This window comes from Xiphophorus hellerii, chromosome 1 (assembly GCF_003331165.1).
Source record: "Xiphophorus hellerii strain 12219 chromosome 1, Xiphophorus_hellerii-4.1, whole genome shotgun sequence".
NCBI classification, from domain to species: Eukaryota; Metazoa; Chordata; class Actinopteri; order Cyprinodontiformes; family Poeciliidae; genus Xiphophorus; species Xiphophorus hellerii.
The window spans coordinates 18319542-18340089 of NC_045672.1; the positions used below are offsets into that span (position 1 = coordinate 18319542).

At 37.6% G+C, this 20548-nt stretch overlaps 1 protein-coding gene across 2 annotated transcripts in view; it reads left to right on the forward strand.

The window, feature by feature from the left end:
• Nucleotides 1-20548, forward strand: part of kcnd3 (potassium voltage-gated channel, Shal-related subfamily, member 3) — a 106810-nt gene that overhangs the window by 859 nt on the left and 85403 nt on the right. For both annotated transcript variants that reach the window (XM_032575593.1, XM_032575602.1), the window contains one exon: nt 222-1401. In XM_032575593.1, the coding sequence (XP_032431484.1) occupies nt 299-1401 (1103 nt within the window). In that variant the 5' untranslated portion in view covers nt 222-298. The remainder of the gene's footprint in view (nt 1-221; nt 1402-20548) is intronic.

Consider the following 20548-nt stretch of genomic DNA (forward strand, 5'->3'; position numbering starts at 1 on the left):
TCACTCCTTAAGTAACTAATTTCATATTAAAATAAATTATTAAAATGTTGTATGTGTTGTTTGTTTTCCTAATTAGCTTGTGATTTTGTTTATATTGTAATATCTCTGTTACTTTAATATCAGAATATCAAAATTCCCCCTCCTCCCCTTGACAGTTGAAACATTATTGTTTAAGTAAGTGATTCCCACCCTCATCGATTTCTTCCATGTTTTTATCACAGATGGTGAAGAAGCTGAAGTCAAGCTGGTTGTGAAGGTGTTTGACCTGTTTCCCCCTGCGCCCCGAGCCGAAACCATCATGGCAGCGGGAGTAGCGGCATGGCTTCCGTTTGCTCGGGCAGCGGCGATCGGCTGGATGCCTGTGGCCAACTTGCCCATGCCGGTCGCCCCCACTGAAAAGAACAAGAGGCAGGACGAGCTCATAATCCTCAATGTCAGTGGACGGCGCTTCCAGACCTGGAGGAACACCCTGGACCGCTATCCGGACACGCTACTCGGCAGCTCGGAGAAGGAGTTCTTCTACAACGAGGACACCAAAGAATACTTCTTTGACCGTGACCCTGATGTGTTCCGTAGTGTGCTTAACTTCTACCGCACTGGCAAGCTCCACTATCCACGATATGAGTGCATCTCCTCTTATGATGAGGAGCTAGCTTTCTTTGGCATTGTCCCAGAGATCATTGGGGACTGCTGCTATGAAGAGTACAAGGACAGGAAGAGAGAGAATGCAGAACGCCTCATGGACGACCAGGAGGACAACAAAGATGCCAAGCTGCCCAACATGACATTCAGGGAAACCATGTGGCGTGCATTTGAGAACCCTCACACTTCCACGATGGCTCTGGTCTTCTACTATGTCACTGGTTTCTTCATTGCTGTTTCTGTCATCACCAACGTGGTAGAGACAGTGCCCTGCGGCTCAGTGCCCAACATGAAGGAAGTGCCATGTGGCGAGCGCTACACTGTGGCCTTTTTCTGCATGGACACTGCCTGCGTGATGATCTTCACGGTGGAGTACCTGATGCGCCTGTTTGCTGCGCCCAACCGCTACCGCTTCATGAGATCTGTCATGAGCATCATTGATGTGGTGGCCATCCTACCCTATTACATCGGGCTGGTGATGACTGACAATGAGGACGTGAGCGGGGCTTTTGTGACGCTGCGGGTTTTCCGGGTGTTCCGTATCTTTAAGTTCTCCCGTCACTCGCAGGGCCTGCGCATCCTGGGCTACACGCTGAAGAGCTGTGCCTCGGAGCTGGGGTTCCTGCTCTTCTCCCTCACCATGGCCATAATTATCTTTGCCACTGTCATGTTCTACGCAGAGAAGGGTTCAACCTCCAGCAAATTCACCAGCATCCCAGCCTCCTTTTGGTACACCATCGTTACTATGACAACGCTCGGGTAAGAGCACACATGTCTTTTATCTGGTTGTGATTTGCTGTGTGTGTGTGTGCATGTATGCATGTTTATGAGACTTGGCAAATGAATCTGGAAATGGATCCATTTCTATTTTAAGCTGTGTGGGTAAATGTTTGATCACGGCTTAACTTGAAACGTCTGATTCTATGGGCTTAAAACCTGCAAGTGCTTCTGAAAGCAGGTCCACTCTCTCCAAAGTATCTCTTCTAGACATTTCATATAATAACTGTAGAGAAATAACACTTTTTTCTCCATACATCTTTTCTTTTTTTTTTTGTTTCTTGACTACTCTTCTGGGAAGAGCAGCCATCAAGATATTCTCTTTCAGTAATGACTGTGCCACTGCTCAGACTTCAAAACATCACTGAGAAAAGAAACATGGAGAAATGTGGAGAAAAAGAGGAAGTTGAAAGCGCCTTACTGAAACAAAACATTAGAGGCGATGGAGAAACAGATTATGGCATTACTGCTGTCTCTAACTCCCCCTGTGGTTAGCAGCAATACACTTCCAGGATCAACTGAAACAGTGACTCTGCATGTGAAGAGCACTCCTACTTACTTTAACTACGTCCCGCAAATAGACTTACTCTTTGTTGGGTGGAGATAAAGTGCCTTGAGGTTAAGGCTATAAATGTGAAGCACATAACTGCGCTCTATTCAAAATGAATCAAATATTTGCTTTGAGATTACTGGCAGTTAGGATTATTGGTACTAACAGATTTAAAAAAGCAGAAATGCTGCCATTTACTAAGTAAATGACTGATCAATATGCAGCATTCAGGTTGTTATTGTATCCTGTTTAAAAACTGTAAATTGTCATTGATTGAGTGCTATAGGAAGAAGATTCTGAGCATTTATGATGCATTGATTAGTTTTCATCATAAAATTCTGCAAGCTATTTTTATAAGGGCATCGACTCAAACAGCATTCATCTAACAATGCACACAAACAAAGTTATGGGGTGTAAAACTATTGGGCCTAATGCTTTAAATGACTTTGTGTGTGTTTGTTTTTGAGTCAGACTGAGAAGCTGATAAATTGCAGCATCCTGCTAAATGTCAGAGTCATTGAGGCCATAAACGGCTCTGAGCTCATTGCCGTGACACACTTGGAACCCTATGACCATGCCCTGCCATTCACAACCTGCACAAATCTGTTGTTGTGGAAATGTTTGTTTCTGGATTGCCTGTGCACTCCACCTGCAAATAAACATCCGTTAAACCGGAGACATTTTCTGCTCTGTTGGATGTTAATTTTCTGGACACGCAGCAGCTCCTAGCCCATACACAGCCACAGTACTGGCCTCTCCACCTGAGCTACTGAATCAGTCTCCTGTTGCTTTTAGAGGAGGATCAGCGTCTGTGTTTGTGTGTGTTAAGAGAGGGGTAGCTGTTGAGCTTGGTCTCATCAATAAAGCCAGGGCCAGAAGAGGGTGTCAGAGTGACTAATGAGGTGGTCCACTGCATCTGCTGACTAATGCAAACCTTCCTGACATTTTGCTTTCTGCTTACAGTTGACGTCATAAATGCATGGAACCAACACAAACATGTTTAGAGAAAATAAGTCTTTGTTTATTTACGTATGCGTAAACACAAATGTTTTCTTCTTGCATATAGGTTATGTTAGATTTTCAAAGATCTTGTAATACTTTTTTTTTTTACGCCCCTCCTACTTTTTTCGGAATCTGCAAAAAAAAGCCAGTGAAAGCCAGTTCCCTCAAACAGTGTTGTACTGGACTTTCTATTTTGGTTCCTAGGCCTCAAACGTGTGTCTAACTACTTTTATTAGAGGTCAGTTCAATTCAGCTGAATTGTTCAGTACCAATTCACAACCAATTTCATATCAATGTGCTTTATAAGACAAATGGGTTCAGTTGATACATAATTACGTAGACTCCCATTTAATTCAAGTTATTCCAAAGCAACTCAATGATAAAAACGATACAGTTTGATTTGATTAAAATTGTAATGCCATGCAGACAGATGGAGTTAATTAAATAATTACAACTGGTAAACAGTTATGCTTAATGAAGTGGATCAGATTGTATCTGTATCTTGTTGACTTTGCAACACTTCTTAAAATTCAGTGATGTGCTGACAGCGGAGAAAACCCACTTCTTCTCCACTAGAAAGAAACTCCACACTGAACTGTGATCAGTGTGACTGGTCATTTGTCAGGTCTGGGACAAAGCTATTCCTGAAATTAATGCAGGAATAGCTCTATCAGTGGCTCTTTTCAGATACAAGCACAACTAAACAGAGATGCATTGAGCCAGAAGCACTTTCTGTAGGAAAAAAAAACTGAGTACTCTGCAAGGCACCAATAACTCCTCTTATTAGCCTCTGTAAAAAACATACTTTAATTTCATCAACTAAAATGTCTTTAATAGATAAAACCTATTAGAAACCTCACAAATAGATTGGGGGTTAAAATTGATCCGTCCATACATGCCTGATCTACCTTGGGAGGAAGTGACAAATTGAAGCCACAAATTGATAATGAAAGAGAGCTTTAGGAGTGATACAGAACTGGGGAACAAGGGTGACTTTCTAGGCTGTTATTTCTAGATGTGTGTACAGAACAAAAACACTGCAGGATCTTCTGGTCTCCATCTCATTTGAGCAAGACATTAATCAGGAGCTGGAGATAACTTCTTAAGAATGGACAATAACAAGTTTTATTTAAAGTGCATCGTTTAAAGGGCATTTGGACAGTCAGTATTAGGACTGTAACAGGTTTTATTCAAATAGGGTGGAAATACCTGATATTTCTTATAAATGTTGCTCAGGTGAATGCTACAAGTTATTAGCCTCGCCCCTTTTAGTTCTGCAACTACGCATAGGTTCTTGACCTACACACTGTTTGTTATCTCTTCATATCAGCTTCTATGATGTGAAGAACAAAGAAATTCATAATGGCAATATATGTATTTAAGTACTGATTGTAGAATTATGATCAGAAAAGCTAGTGACCAATACCAAAATGAACAAATGACTATACACAAAATCACTTGTTGCAACCTCTGTTTTATTGTGAAAACACCATGCAATTGAGAAAATTAAACTTCGTCTTTTTGCTCTATTTGTATAATGTCATATTTATTGGAGTTTTTAATTATTTTGTGTCTATCTAACCTTACTGAAACACATTCTCAGTACTGGGCTGGCCCGCTTTTTCTATTGAAATTCTAATAATTCATCCTGGCATAGATTCAACAAGGTGTAATTTTGGTCCAGATTGGCATAATGGCAACACATATTTGCTGCAGATTTATTGGTTGCACAACTATGATGTGAATATTTATCATCTGCCAAAGGTGCTCTGCTAGAGTTATTAAAGCTTTATGGCCTCACATTGCTAAATTATTATCCAAGTTGAGACAGGAATCCAAGTTGTTCATAATACGGTTATAGAATATTTCAGAAAATGGTTTTATAAAACCATTCAGCTGTTTTAATCAGAGACAATATGTATTTTCACTCCAGCAATGACTCAGAGTCATTTGAATGTCTCATGCTTGGAATTACCTCACTCTCTTTCAAAATGGCATTATGCTCATCAGAATGCTAATTGAGTCATGGAAGAGTTAGATACTCCCATAGTATCTTTGTCTTATCTGATTCCTTTACCAGCTGCACCTCTTGAGAAACTCATTTCCCCCATGAAGGAAAACGAATTTGCATTATCTAGTTAAAAGACAGAATCCCATGGCTGTTTCTCTAAATCTCTTTAGCTGCATTTATTCTAAAGATCCAATTTTTTTTGCTGCTTTCAAGTTTGTATTTTATCAAATTATGGAGGTTATGAGAAAGTCTACGCCCTACTGATATTGCGAATCTCTGGAGCGTCTGACAAGATTGTCTAACTGTTTAGCCCATTACTTGGTTTTCCCTAATAAGTAACTCAAAAAGTTGAGCTAAGTTTACTAACCTCCAGCAACATATTCTGTCACTGAAATGCTTATGGTAATCAAGGGTCACTGATGACCAAATAAAGTTACCTAATTGACTAGCTGATTGACTTTGGGGAAACTAATTATTTTTTATGTCTTAACCTTTTTTTGTGTTGGCCAACCCCTGCATCCCCCACCATCGCCACCTTTTGTTTTTGTTTATTTTGTTGTTGTTTTTTACAGTGAAACCAGCAGGGTTGTAAAATAAAACCACTGCCTTAATCAATGAAAAAGTTAATTATAGGCTACCCTAGAGCTCATACAAACTTTCAGCAAACTTTCATTCAAAAGACTATTTATTCTTAACAACAGTGTTAAATAGTGAAGGATAAAAATTCTGCCTCTATAAGACGTATTTGTGTCTAAACCTGGTTTAAAATTTGTTGGGTTTTGTCAGGTAAATTAATCAATCTAACTCATTGAAAAAAAGTTTAATTTTCTACTACTAAATAAGAATAATGTCCAGAAAACTTAAAATAGCCTAGACAAAAAGCCAATCAGCATTTTGATGAGTGACTAAAATCTATTATATTAATTGTGCCTGAGACTGTTTACATTTCTAGCGGGAAAAGTAATAGCTGTGATAAAAATTCTCCATCTTACTTAATTATTGTGATATCAAACATTTTACATTTTGCAAGTCAGAGAATAGTTTACCTGATACTCAAAGTGACAAGTAAGGATTTGCGCAGCAGGAAAGGTGTGAATGTGTGTCTTCTTATCCGCTCTGTGTGTATTTAATACTCATAACACAAGATAACAAATTTGCACCTTAAGATGCCAAGTGGAAACTGCAGAGACATTGCTCCGCCTTTCAGATTTGTGAGACACCAGCCTGACCTTTCACTCATCTGGTTTCACAGTCTGCTCTTGGCAAGGGCCTCGATCATTTATGGGAAGCTGATCAAGTTTTGTCCCTTTGTTTTGACTTTAATGTAATCTTATAATCTGTGCTAAAGAGCATGTCTCTGCCAACAAAACCTGCAATGAGCACTGCTGTTTTACACTGTTGTTTACCGGAGCTCCTCTGATGATGATGCGCAGAAGACCTGTCTAAATCAAACTTCTGAAGATGATGTTTGTTTCATTATTGGCTCGGGGAGCTTTTATAATTGTTAGTTTTAAGATTACTATAATCCAGGAAAATACAGCTAAAGTGTGCATGTGGTAATCCACTGCATACCAAGAGAAATAACTTTTCCCCTTTTTTTTATTCCTTTTGGGTCAGTTAGGATTATAGATTATGGATTTTATTTGCAACTTTAAATCGGATCACACATTTTTGGAAAGCATCTTGATTCAGTCGCTCTTCCTCTCCCACACAGCAGGTTCACGTCTGCTCCATCTGTCTGAACGTATACATTACATCAAAACATGATTGTGTACAGAAAGAAAGACTGCAGATAAACTAAAGCTATCATTTCCACAAAAGGACTTCTTTCTATAAATTCAGCTGACAAGATAGGAAAAAGAATAACAGTGCTTCTTTATTGATGCTGTGAATTTGAAAAATGTGTTAAGATTAATTCCAGTAACATTTAGTAGCTCTACTTTTGCATTTATACACATAGCTATATAAACATTGAATTTTGATCCATCTCTTCGTACAGAACTGGAATAATCGAGGCTTTTTTGTAAGCTGCTTTGCTCACATTCATCTTTTCAGCTTTAAATCCAGTTTATTTTTTTTTTAACTAAAACTGAGACCAAGGATTTGATATGAACACTCCAAATAATTGATTTTGTTGTCTTTTTAAATAGAATTAGGTGGTCTTATTTCTTGGATCACTGTGCTTATTTATCTTATTTAGATAAGCAATATCTTATTTATATCAGCATTATTGACTGATATAGACTATATCAGTCAATAATGCTGATATAATGCATGGGCTTACTAGATCTCAAGTCAATTTGCCTGATGGCCTTAAGGATCTCAGGGAAAGAGAAATAAACTAAGAAATAAAGAACAAAAATGTATTGATGGTTATCATGGCCAAATACTTCAATTTAAGTTCCATCAGAAGATAGTACATACATGCAAAAATTAAAATCTTTGTTTCTCAGTTTCATTTGTAATCTGTAATATTTGGATATCTGTAATGGCTATTTCCTCACTTTGCCCCTCCGTCCAATGGGACCTGCCAGCTCCATCCTGCATCTTCTCAAGGTGGTTTACTTTTTTCTGTAAATGTTAATTTTACCTTTGGAAGTCCAGAGATATTTTCCAGGGTTGAAGCATACATGTTCATGTCCAAATACGTATCTCTTCCCGATTTCCTGGATATTGTTTTATTTTATTTCTCCATGATACCGCACAAGGAAGAAGTGTCTTTGAGGTGTGCCTTTAGATAAATCTGTGTGTCTCAATTTACCTTGTTGTGAATTAACCTCATCAGCTTACTATTATTTGATTTATTTTCTTCTGTAGATTTCTAAAATACCTGTGTGTAAAACGTAGAGCACGACTGTGACTATGAAAGGACAAACATAAGACTATGCCAAATGTTTTTTCTTACTGATTTTTGTGGACCAATTAGGCTGCTTCAGTCAGTGAAATCTAGATAAGAGCTGGAGTGTTTGGTTGTGTTGTAGTCATTACTGTAGCTATGCCTGTATGTGATTTAATATGCTTATCAGAAGCCAGCTCCCTTTTGATCACTAAACCTTGAGGATCAATGTGCAGCTCAGTGTCTCCTTGACAACCACACAAAGCCTCTTGCACGCGGTATTGTTGACTCTGGTGGACGGGTTTTATGTGCATATCATATCTGGGTTTAGTACGTCTGCTTGTGATGCAATAAACACGACTGTATTTCGTTGTTGAAAAGCTCATTTATATTCATCCAGTCATTAGTTTCCGCCCTCTTTGATGAGTCTTTGCCATTAAATTTATAGAGCATTTATGTTCGAGGCAGCAGCTCGTGGAAAACAATGACGAATTGAAACGAGCGAGTATAGATTCGTGCAGCAGTGAGAAATGTGAGACAGCTGTTGTTAGGGCTATTAATTAGAATGGGTGATGAGATTATGACTTAATGTGATGTCGTCGACACATTATCCTGGATTTATGAAAGCAGTTATCTGTTTGTAGCCTTTTCCTTTCAAGGTCAGAATTAGTGGTAACCTGACTCTACGTCCACAGAGTTGTTTGGAGTTTGATAAATGGGGAGGAGATCATTAGCGCAAAATATGCACACGCCACAGGGTTTTGGTGTAGGAATGATTTATAATCCTATTTCTTTGGTACTTCCAAACAACATGTAAGAAATGAGAACATACATTTTATTTGATATGCAGTTCAGCGTTAAAAACCTCTTCCTAGTATATTCAAAGCACTTCAGCATACATATGCTGAATCAAATCAACTCCTCTGCCCCCACAAGTATCTTTTAATTCCTTAATTAAATCAAGATTAATTTAAGAAAAATTTAATTATTCATTAAGAGGAAAAAAGTGATCATTATGGGGTTTTCAAGGGATTTATTCCAGGGGAAGATAAATGGAAATACTTCAGGCGACATTTGCATTCACAGCAATGTTAACTTTGCACCATTATATAGAACAAGTTACTATTCTTCACTCCAGAATCACTTCAAGCTGTGATTTTTAGTCAAATACAGACGGAAGTCAAAGCACGTTGATCAACACTAATTTCAGTTCAAATAGCTGTAAGGCAGGCTTCTTTACCTTAAATAGTTTTCACATCAAACTAAAGAGCAGGTTTGTGTGTGGCGGAGCTCCTGCAGTAAAAACGGGTACTTATCACAGTAAGAGAATCTAGGCAGTAGGAAGGAAATGACCGTTAGTACGCATCCCACTTCCGATATGAACTTGCAGTTGCTGCTCTGTGCATGAGGTTGTGTTCCACTGCTATAATGTTGAAAGTCCATTCTTAAGGACCACTCGGTGCTTGACACCGAGTGCCTCTATCACCTCTGTCACCCATTCACACTCTAACATATTCATACACCGATACGGCGATTGGCAAAAAACTTGGAGCTAAGTGCCTTGCCCAGGGGCAGATCATCATGGAGGCTCAAATTAAACCCACAACTTTCCAAATGGCAAAACAACTACCCACTGAGTGACAGTCGCCCCACAGTGCTCACAGTGATACTGTATTTGTCTCCATGTTTAGGTGTAAATCCACTATATCAGTCAATAATGCAGATATAATGCATGGGCTTACGAGATCTCAAGTCAATTTGCCTGATGGCCTTAAGGATCTCAGGGAAAGAGAAATAAACTAAGAAATAAAGAACAAAAATTGTGCCTGAATTTGTATGATAACCTTCATTTAACTGTTGCCTGGGAACATTTTTGGGAACTGGCTGTTCTTGGAATCTGAAAGATATTTCAGAGTGACCTGACAGCTAAATAGTGTCTGTCTTCTCTTTTCAGTGAGTTAGTTTGAAAAATGTAACTTTATGCATTCAGATCTCTCCACACTTACAAACAACTCTTAATAAAGGTTAAAAAAGATAGTAGTTTATTCTCACTTTTAAAAATCCAAGCTTTTAATTGTACTTTTAACAATTATGAAAAAAAAGTACAAGATGGAAGACATTTTCATGTATTTATTTATTTTATGACAAAGTCCCTGGTGCAATATTTATTTGCTCATCACAACTTCCATAAATTAAATTGAAATGAAGCAGTTTTAATTTACACTTTGCCTTATTGATCTGCTTTGTATCCTGAGAGAAAAAAATAAAATTGGTTTATAATAAAAAGAAATACTGTTTTTTGGGGGTTTTTTTGCTTTATGGAGTAAATATAAAAGATTGCATGCGTCCATGTTGAGCACCATCTCCTGTTATTAATTTATTGAGAGAATAAATGCTGGGACAAATATTTATGGTTTTCTTCAGGAGCTTTATTACACCTGGCTCTTCCATAGGTGCTGCAGTTGATCTCCCATCAGTCAGTATACGTACAGCATTCCTGTAAGTGAGCGACAGGAATCTGAAAAGAAATCCTAAGTACTTGTGTAGAAATGTGCAAAACTGGGTTTCAGACAGGATTGTCCCAGTCTGAAGCAGCAGATGGGGCGAGTAAAGCGGCGACAGTAAGAAATTGGTTTGAGGCTACATCTAAATTAATTGGCTCAATAAAACTGGAAAATATTTTGCTTAGAAAATGTAAACAAATTGAATTTAGTTGTAGAATTTGAAGAAGTTTTGCTCTGTAATCACAGAAATAATGATGAATCAACTTTTCTATTATTGGATATTGAAATTAGTTTAAAATTCTGAATGCATTTTAATTATAGTCTCTGTGAGCAAGCACCGTGAGCTTATTCTTGTCCCTAATAAATTATTTCTTTAGTTAACTTTTTTTTACAGTGGCAGCAGTAAAAAAATATTTTCATATATTTAAAATGAAAGTTAGAATTAACACATAAAAACAGTAATCTTTTCTAAATAAATACATAAAAACTGACCTTAAAAAAAAGCATTGCACTAGATTGTGGAGTGCATATCTGTTTGTGTGTTTGTCTGTGACCTGTGTCTATAAGGTCACAGAAGTCAATACCAAAATCTGATGTTCCCAAAAACCTAAAAAATGATTACTTTCAGCTCTGTTGGATGTTTGCTCAGATGTCACTGTCTGGTCATTGGCATGTATTTTATCTATTTTTCATCCATAGTTCTGGATGTTTGCCCAATTGTTTTGACTACCAAGCATTTCAAGCTTGTGTAAAATGCATTTACCTGGCCACCTGTCAACCAAAAGGAGTGGAATGATGTTTGGGTTTGTGGCAGATGAGACTGTGAAAGGTAATCTACCATGAGGGTCTCTCTTCAAGCAGTTTCATACATGTACAATTGTTTTTTATATCTTTTAACACTACTGTGCCATGCATGCAAACATTACAGTTAATTTTTCTCTGCTTAATCCTGGTTAACTGGGCTAGAGTTAATGGAGTGATTGGATTAATGCATAAAAAGAAGAAAGAATGCACTATGTCTTTGAAACTAACCCACCCTCATTATCCCAAACCTGCCTTTTAGTTTCTGGCAGTTGATTTCCTTCATCTATGATCCCCCCAAGCCGACTACACTTGTGTCGTGTCCATCTCAATTACCAGCAGGCTCTCAGCGAGGAGTCCCATAATGAGCTGGTGATTATCAGTTTCCAGTGTGCAGTGGTATTCTTCAGCTGATGACTCCTCCCCACAGCAAATCCCATGAAAAGATTTATAATTATTTTCTGTGATATTTATACTTTAGTTTGTGATCGAGATCAGAGCTGAAATAATAGACTGTAGACCAATTTCTGATATCTGGTTTGTACTGCTCGTACTGATTCCAGCAAGTTGTGATTTCTCTTTAAGAGCTGTGCCAAAAAAATAAGATCCATTAGTAGCATTGAAAATGATTTTTTTCCTAGTCATTCTGCTACAAAGGCTCATTATTTATGAGTACAAGGAGCAAGGTCAACACCAATTTATGGAAGTAAAAGAGCAGTCATTGTAAAAGTTGTACCATTACTTTAAAATAAAGACAAAATGATGATGGAGTTGATATTTTATATTGTTTTTTGCTCTGAAATAAACTCGTAGCTTGGTTAGCATTACTGTAACAACAGTGTGTGTTCCCCAGAGAACATAGCACATTCATGGTCATTAAATTGGTTTAATACAGAATATCTTCTAAATAAAATACAAATTGTTTATGCAGCCAAGAATATAAACTGGAATGGCTTTTCTTCCTTTAATCACTTGAAGAAATATTCACATTCAGCTGACAGTTGAGGCTGATATATGCTAGCCCTAGACATATATTCATGCTCTGCATGTCAATAATGTATTGCAGCAATTAAATTGATCCTCGCTGTCCTAGATCGCTGATTTTAATGACATGGGTGAGATGCTAAAGCAAAGTGAGCTATTCCCAGAAGCATATTTTCCCAATGTTGTGAAAAAGTAGAATAAATGCTAACTGCTGCTTTAGTTAGCAAAACACTGAATTGCATAAATAAGGGTTGATACACAAGGACAGTTACATCATCACTTAGTAGAGCATTGTTGTTGTCATTTTACTGGAGTGGCCCTTGATTTAGCTTGCTTTGAGCAAACACCCAAATGTAAACAGTCATGGATTAGGCCTTATTGTGTCCACTGGGCAGACATGCTCATTACTGTCTGGATAATAGAGGCTGAAGGGAATGTGAATGATACTTATCTATATATGTAGGCCAAGTTAGAGAAAGAAATTACCTCTTATTTCCCTGTAGAGTATGTGACAAACCATTTCTGAATGAGACAGAGTAATTTTCTGAGGTTTGCAGACGGGCTTTTGAACAGGTTGACATCATTGTTCCATTTTTATACGCTCTCACTCATGCACTTGCAGTGTACGCATTTGTTCTCATTTACACGCTCACCGTCGCCCTGTTTGTTTTTTATTTCGTGTACTGTAATTTATAAACTGTACTCTGGGCTGATTATCCAGGGTGACAAAAGCAATTGTTCTGCTACACTAAATCTGTGCGGATTAGTGCTTGTCCTGCTAGTCCCCCCCCCCCCCCTTTTTAGTGAACGTGTGCCTTTGTGAAAGTGTGCGTTGGGGGTGGGTGTCTTCATGGAGGATAATCTGACAGGATTTTATGTCGTGACATTTGATTTAGGTCAGTTTAATAAAAAAAAGTGTTTTCATTTAATGGCCAAAGTTTTTGCTTGACCTCTGGTGTGCTTTATCATACTTATATGAGAGCATGATGCAGGATATGTCCTTCGCAAAGCTAGGAATCAACTTTTCTCTTTTATCCAGATGTCTTTGGGGGATTACCCATGCAGAGGGATTAAACCTGCTATATGCCATCTGAAAACACCAAGCACTGGGAAGAGCATAAAAGTCAAGTAATGGACTAAAACCATTAGCAGATTTCAGTAAGCCCTTCAAAGGTTGACTGGTGGTTATATTAATTCAATTTTCAAACCCCCAACTCGTACTCATGACCCAACTTCTACCTCCATGCTCAGGGAGTAGCAAGGCCATGGTCCACTGCAGCTCAATAAAAGGATTTTCACCAGCTTCACTTCACATGAGACAGTCAGCATAATGTTTTAATCTTATTAGGATTGAATTAACGCTGCATAAATAACTTCAAACCGTAGAGCTCAGAAGTTCACCTAGCTGTCTCATTCATGCAAAATAATTTCTGAGATGTGTCCCTAGCTTTCTGTGGGGAATGAAAGAGTATTATACTTAATGCAGAAATCAATTAGGTTCTTTGGTGGTGGGAGGAGGTCGTCTGCAACTCTAATGTGGAATTCAAAAATAATTCCCTAAAATCCTGTCTGTGGGGGACAACTGAACACATGTAGAGTGAACAAACGACTTCTGTTCTGCTGAAAAGCAGTGTGCTATACAAAGAGTATGCTATGAAAAACAGATACTGGTCATACGCTTTTCAGGAAATGGGTTCATGACATTCAGTCTCAAGTGGCATGAAAAGGATTTACATTTGTAAATGGCTACATGATGCAATCACATGAAATGCAAGTACTGACGTTTCTGAGTCCTAAACTCAGAACTAGTTTTTAGCCTCTTCTCTTTGTTGAGTTATATATTCAGTCATTATCATATATTATCAGAGCTGCTGTTCCTATTGTTAGAAAAATGTGTTTGTGTTAGAACTTAAAACTTATGTTCAGAAACACCATCAGTTTCTAAAGCTCTACATACTTGAAAGTCTTCAGTTGGTCATTTTAGTCAAGATGCCACATTAATTTGGGGTAATTTGTGGCCAATTTTGCCTTTTCTCAGTGTTGTGTGATACAAGGTATCTTTAAATCTTTCACAGTACTCTGCGTGACAACACAACGTGAATACAGTTCAGGTGGTGTAGGTTTTTGGGGGGGTTTTATCTGTGGAGCTTCACGTGCCCACCAGTTGATCAACAAGGAATACTGCCACCTCAATTAGATAAAATTTATTCTTCCAGCTTATTGCTTTTTAAGTTCATTCTCAATTTATTCATGGTTCTTACAACTCTACCCAAGCTGCCAGTAAACATGGCTTAATGCAAGTATGACCTAAAACTTAATAAGATAAACATATATTAAGTTTTGATAAAAGGGTAATATGTTTTAACTTGAAAACTTTATAGTTCAAACAATATAAATTTCAAGTTTGTACAAAATATAATAACACGACTACAATATATGGTATATAACAGCCATTGTTGATCACAATAAGAAATGGACAGAAAAATTATATACAAATTGTCATAAAAATGGAGTTTGATTTTTTTTACATGTCCAGAACATAATGTGGCAAACTGATTTATATGGTGGTCAAATATATGGTGATTTATACAGTGTCAGATACATAGTGAGATATATGGTAGCGTTATTTTTTTTTTTTGGCGTCAAGTCTTCTTACACCATTGAAACAAAAGACAAATATGCTGTACTGTAACTGGACAATGAAGAAATCACACAGTCGTACTTTTGAGATGTTGATGTATTGCAAGGGTCAATAGTGATGATACTATGTATATAACTTGCTGCATTTTACAGCTATTTAAACTCCATTTACTTTGTATTGTAGTGGTATCATATGTCAACAACATTCTGCCATGGCCATTTTTATTAACAATGTCATGAATTAAATTGACTAATAGTTGCAGCCCCAATTGAAATGTACAGTGTGTAATTACAGAGAGAAATGCTACTTTCTATCTGTAACATGTAGAGAAAACTGCATGTTACAGTGTTTCTCTCTGTAACATGCAGCATAGCTTTATTTGTCAGTGTGCAGACATTCTTCTTCTTTCTAAAATATCTTCCTAGTTTGTCTCTATTCTTTCTATTTCCAACATAATGTTCTGTTAAAATAAGCAAAAAAAAAAAAATCCCAAAAGACTTCAGAGTATTGTTTTGTAATGCAGTGCTCTACAGTCCATGAAATGTCTGCCTAAATCCTGCTCATTTCTCGTTCTTCCTCCCCCTCTCTTCATTGCTCTCCTACAGACACTACTTTGAACCTGCAGTGCTGCAGTGCACAGTCATCTTTTAAAAACCAGTCTAAATTACAATTAATTTATCACAGTTTGTGCTCTATACGTACTCAAATTGGGCATGTACACATACACACTGTGTGGAAATCTCATCTCCCCAGCATGTCGGTAACGTGAGGGAGGGAAAAAAAACATAATTCTTTGCTATTTATATTACAAAGGAGGTGGGAGAGGTGATGACGCATGACTATAAATAAAGCTATTGTTTTGATTTTTGCCTGATCAAAAACAGAATACAATATGTTGCAATAAGTGTAGCACAGTCTAACTGTATTTCAGAATTGTCACTTTTCAGAAAGAATGTCTTCTTAATGAGTGCAAAAATTCACCAAAGCCACTGGTTAAAAAATATGTATCTGTTGCATTGGCAGAATTAATGAGTTTATGTTTATCAAAAGAAATGAATATGCATTTAAAGAAGAATATAGATATACAGTTAGTGCCATAGGTTTAACCCTTAAATAGTTTGTACTTGATTATTTTTTATTCTGGATGTAAATACAGAACAAATTTTAACACCCGAATATGAAACAAATTATTGTTCAATGGGGCTGGATAAAGCATGTGAAGTGACTAACCATTAGGATCTATCATTTGGCATGTAAAATATTGCAGAAATTATTTTGGTAAATTCTAACTGAAGATGTTTGCAAATTCTTAAAGTGGATAAGGTAGGGATCACAACGTTTGTTGTTTGAAATCTTTTTCAGCATGATCCATAACAGAAATTGAAACTGCAAAAGGATCAAATACAGCAATTCTACTTTACTATGTTTAGCCTTCCTGTTTTCTTTTTTATTTGCTATAAACATTGCACTCTATTCTACACCTTAAATTAACTGCATGTTGCAGAGAATACATCATCTAAACTGCTTCTGTACATCCCTATGCTTCCTCAGACAAAAGTTTTAGGATAAGATCAAATTCAGATAAAACTCTAGGAAATCTAGTCACAAGCCTTTTTCTTTTTGGATCTTTTGTAAAAGTGATGTAAAGTATGTAAACCAAATTCACCCAGCTAAGATTCACGTTATTAAGAGCCAACTGACTATTTCTACTACCAGCCCTTAAATGCGCGGTTCACTTAGTCATTGTTGTGATGCTAGCCAGCCTAATAGGTGGATTTAGGTCAGGCCCATGTGCTCTGGAGCATAGTAAATATTTCATGGGCAGGTGGGCCAGGTCGGCAGCAGGTGGTTAAAAGGGGGATAACATCTTTCCATTTGTTCCTTCCAACTAGGCATGGCACGGTCAGATAAAGCTCTGGACACATTAACCTCTGAGTTTTCATTAACTTCACTCAATTCATTCACAATTTAGCAAAGTAAATGTCAAACTGCCAAGAGGAAAAAAAAAACAATCAAAGGATTGGGTATAAAACACAAACTACGCACACCACACTGCTGGAGAATAACGTACGACTTAGGGTTGTACTGCATCTGTATCATAGGAGACCTGTGACGTTTAGATAAATGCAGATGTGGCCTGATCTTCTATAACTAACATAAAATCAATTCCAGGTTAAGTGTTACGTTTTAACTGTAGTTCTGCTGGTAAAGAGGTTCCTTTTTCATCTGAGGTTTGTAATCAGTGGATAGTCTTATATGTGTGGCCTAATTGTATTTTCATTTAGAGTGTTGAGAAACAAATAGGTCTTCCAATGTGCTCAGAGAGGACAGTTCCTTGGCTCTCTTTCTCAAGCTGAAAGTGATACACTGTAGCAAAGGGCCAAGAGATGGTCAGAGAGTAAATTGAAGTTTTTAAGGAGGACAGCAGAAAGATAGAGAAGTATCTCTGTGTGTTCCTCATTCCCCTGTAGAGCAGCTCTTAGTCGTAAACTTGGCCTGTGCCCCGTCCTCCAGCAGTGAGGTCACTGATGATGTGTGCTCTGTACAAAAAGCTTGCTGAGAAATGGTAACAGATTTGAGCCAGACCCCACGGACAAGCAAACTAATGCCAAAAACCTGGCCAAATGTTTTTAGACATTCACAGATGGCTAATATTGAGAGTTTGCTGTTCCAAATGTGTGCATTTTTGTGTGTATATATACTCTTGTCTGTGTTTGTCTGCGCTGTTTACTCAGATTTGCATGTGTGCATGTGGCTATAAAGTGAGAAAAGCAGACCAAAATGCAGTAGAAAAAACCCTGCATATTCCAAAGAAGTGAAAGTTGTTTTGCTTTGTAAATAAGAACCTCGACATGTATTAGTTTTCAGAATCCACAGTGAGAGAAGATGCAATGGCCTTGCTGGACAAGTTGAAGGGATGGTATTATGTATTGTCCAGGCTCATAGTGCCACATTCATGTAATTGCCATATCCTCAGTTGTTATAAAAATGATGAATATATCAAACATAATGAAATAATTTTGACTTCACAATTTGATGCTTTGAAATTGGCCTCTGTCTCTTTAAGAAGCTTCTACTCTTTCCAACACTCCACCTTCATCAAGTCATCACAACAATGCTCCTCTATTATGTTGTTTATAACTGTTCATAGGAACGTGGGACTGAGTTGTAGTTTGTATGATAAGTTCAACAGACTCACAGTTCCACCACATGAATTTTACAACTTTCAAAGCAAATGACATTTTCTATGAGCTTTATCTATGCATAATTGACTAGAACCAATTGACAATTCTGCGACAGAAATATTCATCAAGACATATCAAAAAAGTAAAGATGCTAGTGTTAGCCGTGCACTTCAGCTAACTTGTGTGAAAACATTTTGTCAGTAGGGCAAGATATACGTTTGCTGAAAACTTGAGCTTCTGTGGTAGTACAAAAACCATTTCCACTGTGCATTTTAATGCATATTAAGGTACATTGGTGTCTGTTAAAATAGGCAGTGATAAGCATTTTAGTGGGTGTTTCAAGTAATAGTGGATTTTAGCTATCCACAGGTGATATAAAGTGAGCACTGGTAGTTCACTCTATATATTTTTTGAATGGTAATGTTACTCCATTTTAGTCTTTTAACCCTGACTAGTCTGCACTGCCTCCTCCAAACCTGCCGTTTGTAAAACTTAGACAGAACCTCACCTATCTCCTCCTGAAAAGAATGCAATTATGATTTGATCAAAGTCAGAGGACATTGCAATTCATTAGCCCATTTATGAAAGCTCATCAGATAAATGCTTTAGTAAGTGGGGGCCAGTCACAGCAAGGAGTGATTGATAGGATACCCACATAATTCAATAAGTGGCTTTGGCCCTTGCACGGCACGGCAGACTTATAAACAAAGATGTATCAGCCACACTGAAACCACACTCAGAAAAACATTGTAATATGGTCACAGCAGATTTGGCTTTTCCTGTGCCATCACTCATGTTATTGTTCTACTCTAGAGCTCATTTAATGTCTTCAGGGTCTTTTTTTGAGAAATTGTATGAATCTTTTACTGTGGGGATTTTATTTATATTGTTTCACAGTTGGTATCTGTTGATTGATGTCACTTTGTTCACGTGTGTGCTGGTGCTTTATCGTCTATGTCCTTCCTGTTTTTGCCCAATCATTTTAAGAATAACCACTCTCTCAGTGACTTTATGAATATTATCCTGATATGTTTTCTTCCTGCACTCAATTTAATTTCAGCTTGTTCAATTCACTCGTTTTTATAGAGGCTTTCAGCACCTTTGCCTTCTGGCAGGGAAAGTAGTATTGGGGCCAGTGGTTATCTTCAGTCATCCTTTTGAAAAATGGACTGGAATTTGATGTATTAGTGATGCTGATTTTATCTACAAAGAAATGCAATTTGTCGGTGCCACACTAGTTTATAATATTATGGATTGGGTTCAAATGTGACAGCAGACAGAATCCTTTCGTAATAGCCTGGTAAAGTCTGTCTTACTCACCGGTTTGAACACCTATTGGCATATATCACACATGTGGTCTAAAAATAGAAACCATCCACACTCCCATCATCAGCTCCACCTTCACCATCGCCTCCCCTCCCCTCTTATTATCTTCCCTTTCTTAACACATCCCTCTTCTTCTGTCTCATCGCACAACCTTTCTACTCACACACGTCTCGCACAATGTGCAGAATATAAACTCGATGCATAACTGTGCCAGCAGCTATAATTAGATGTTTGGGGTAGTTTAAAAAATAGCTTAAACGTGAGATGTGAACTTTAATATTAAAGGTTATATTTTTGAATATGCCTTTCACTGCAATTATGTTTGGTTCTTTGTAGCAACTTTAGGCAATATAAGTGACGTTATGGTCTTGAGATTCCTTTCTTTCATTTCTGCATAATTTTAAAGGGACAGTTAGATCTGTGGTTCTCGAGTTGTGGTACAATTACCACTGGTGGGACTGACATTAGATTATATTTTAGTAATAATTATTTGCATAGACAAAATACTTATGTGGACAAAAAGGCATTTACCCAATTTTGCAACGTTAAAGCCACATTTGCTTTAGATATGTGTTTACCTTAAAATATATAATTTAGCTAAAAGACCATGTCAGGTTATATGCTCTGTGACAGTGACCTTTCCTGTTTTGAACTGAATAGGATTCTTAAGCATATCCAAGCAGAGTAACAATCTGTTCCAAGAGTAATGCAGCATGAAAGGCAAAAACATTATAGCAGTCATGGTGAATGCTCTCTTATTGATTTTTACAATGTCTTTCTCTTCCATCAGCTCAAACTCTTCCTCGACTTGCGCAGTACGAGTGGTTAAGATGCAGTGACTCACTCTGAGTGTGCCCTGTCTCCCATCAGACACCTGTTGGGGTTTTATTTGGTCAGTCGGACTGTGTAGTACAATTAGATCATCATTCAAAAGCCTAAAAGTTTAGAAAAAAAATCAGCCGTAACCCTGAGCAATCCTAGGAAATATCTGTTTCCCTGCGTTTTTTTTATGTTTTGGTTTGTTTATGTTAACTTCTTGACCCCATTCATTGTGATTTACATTTTTTAGATATATATTCTCCCTAGCCTCCTGTCCATTTTTATAAAGATGTGCATATGTTTGTGTGCGAGTGCCTCCCTGCCGGCTCCTTGCTGGTAATGATTGCACTGGCCGTTTCCCTTTGAATTTCTCCCCGGATGACAAATTCGCACATCCGTTATCGGCCTCCTCTTTTTCACAAAATCAATAGTCTCTTCTAAGTTTTCCCTGCATACATAAGAGAATGTAA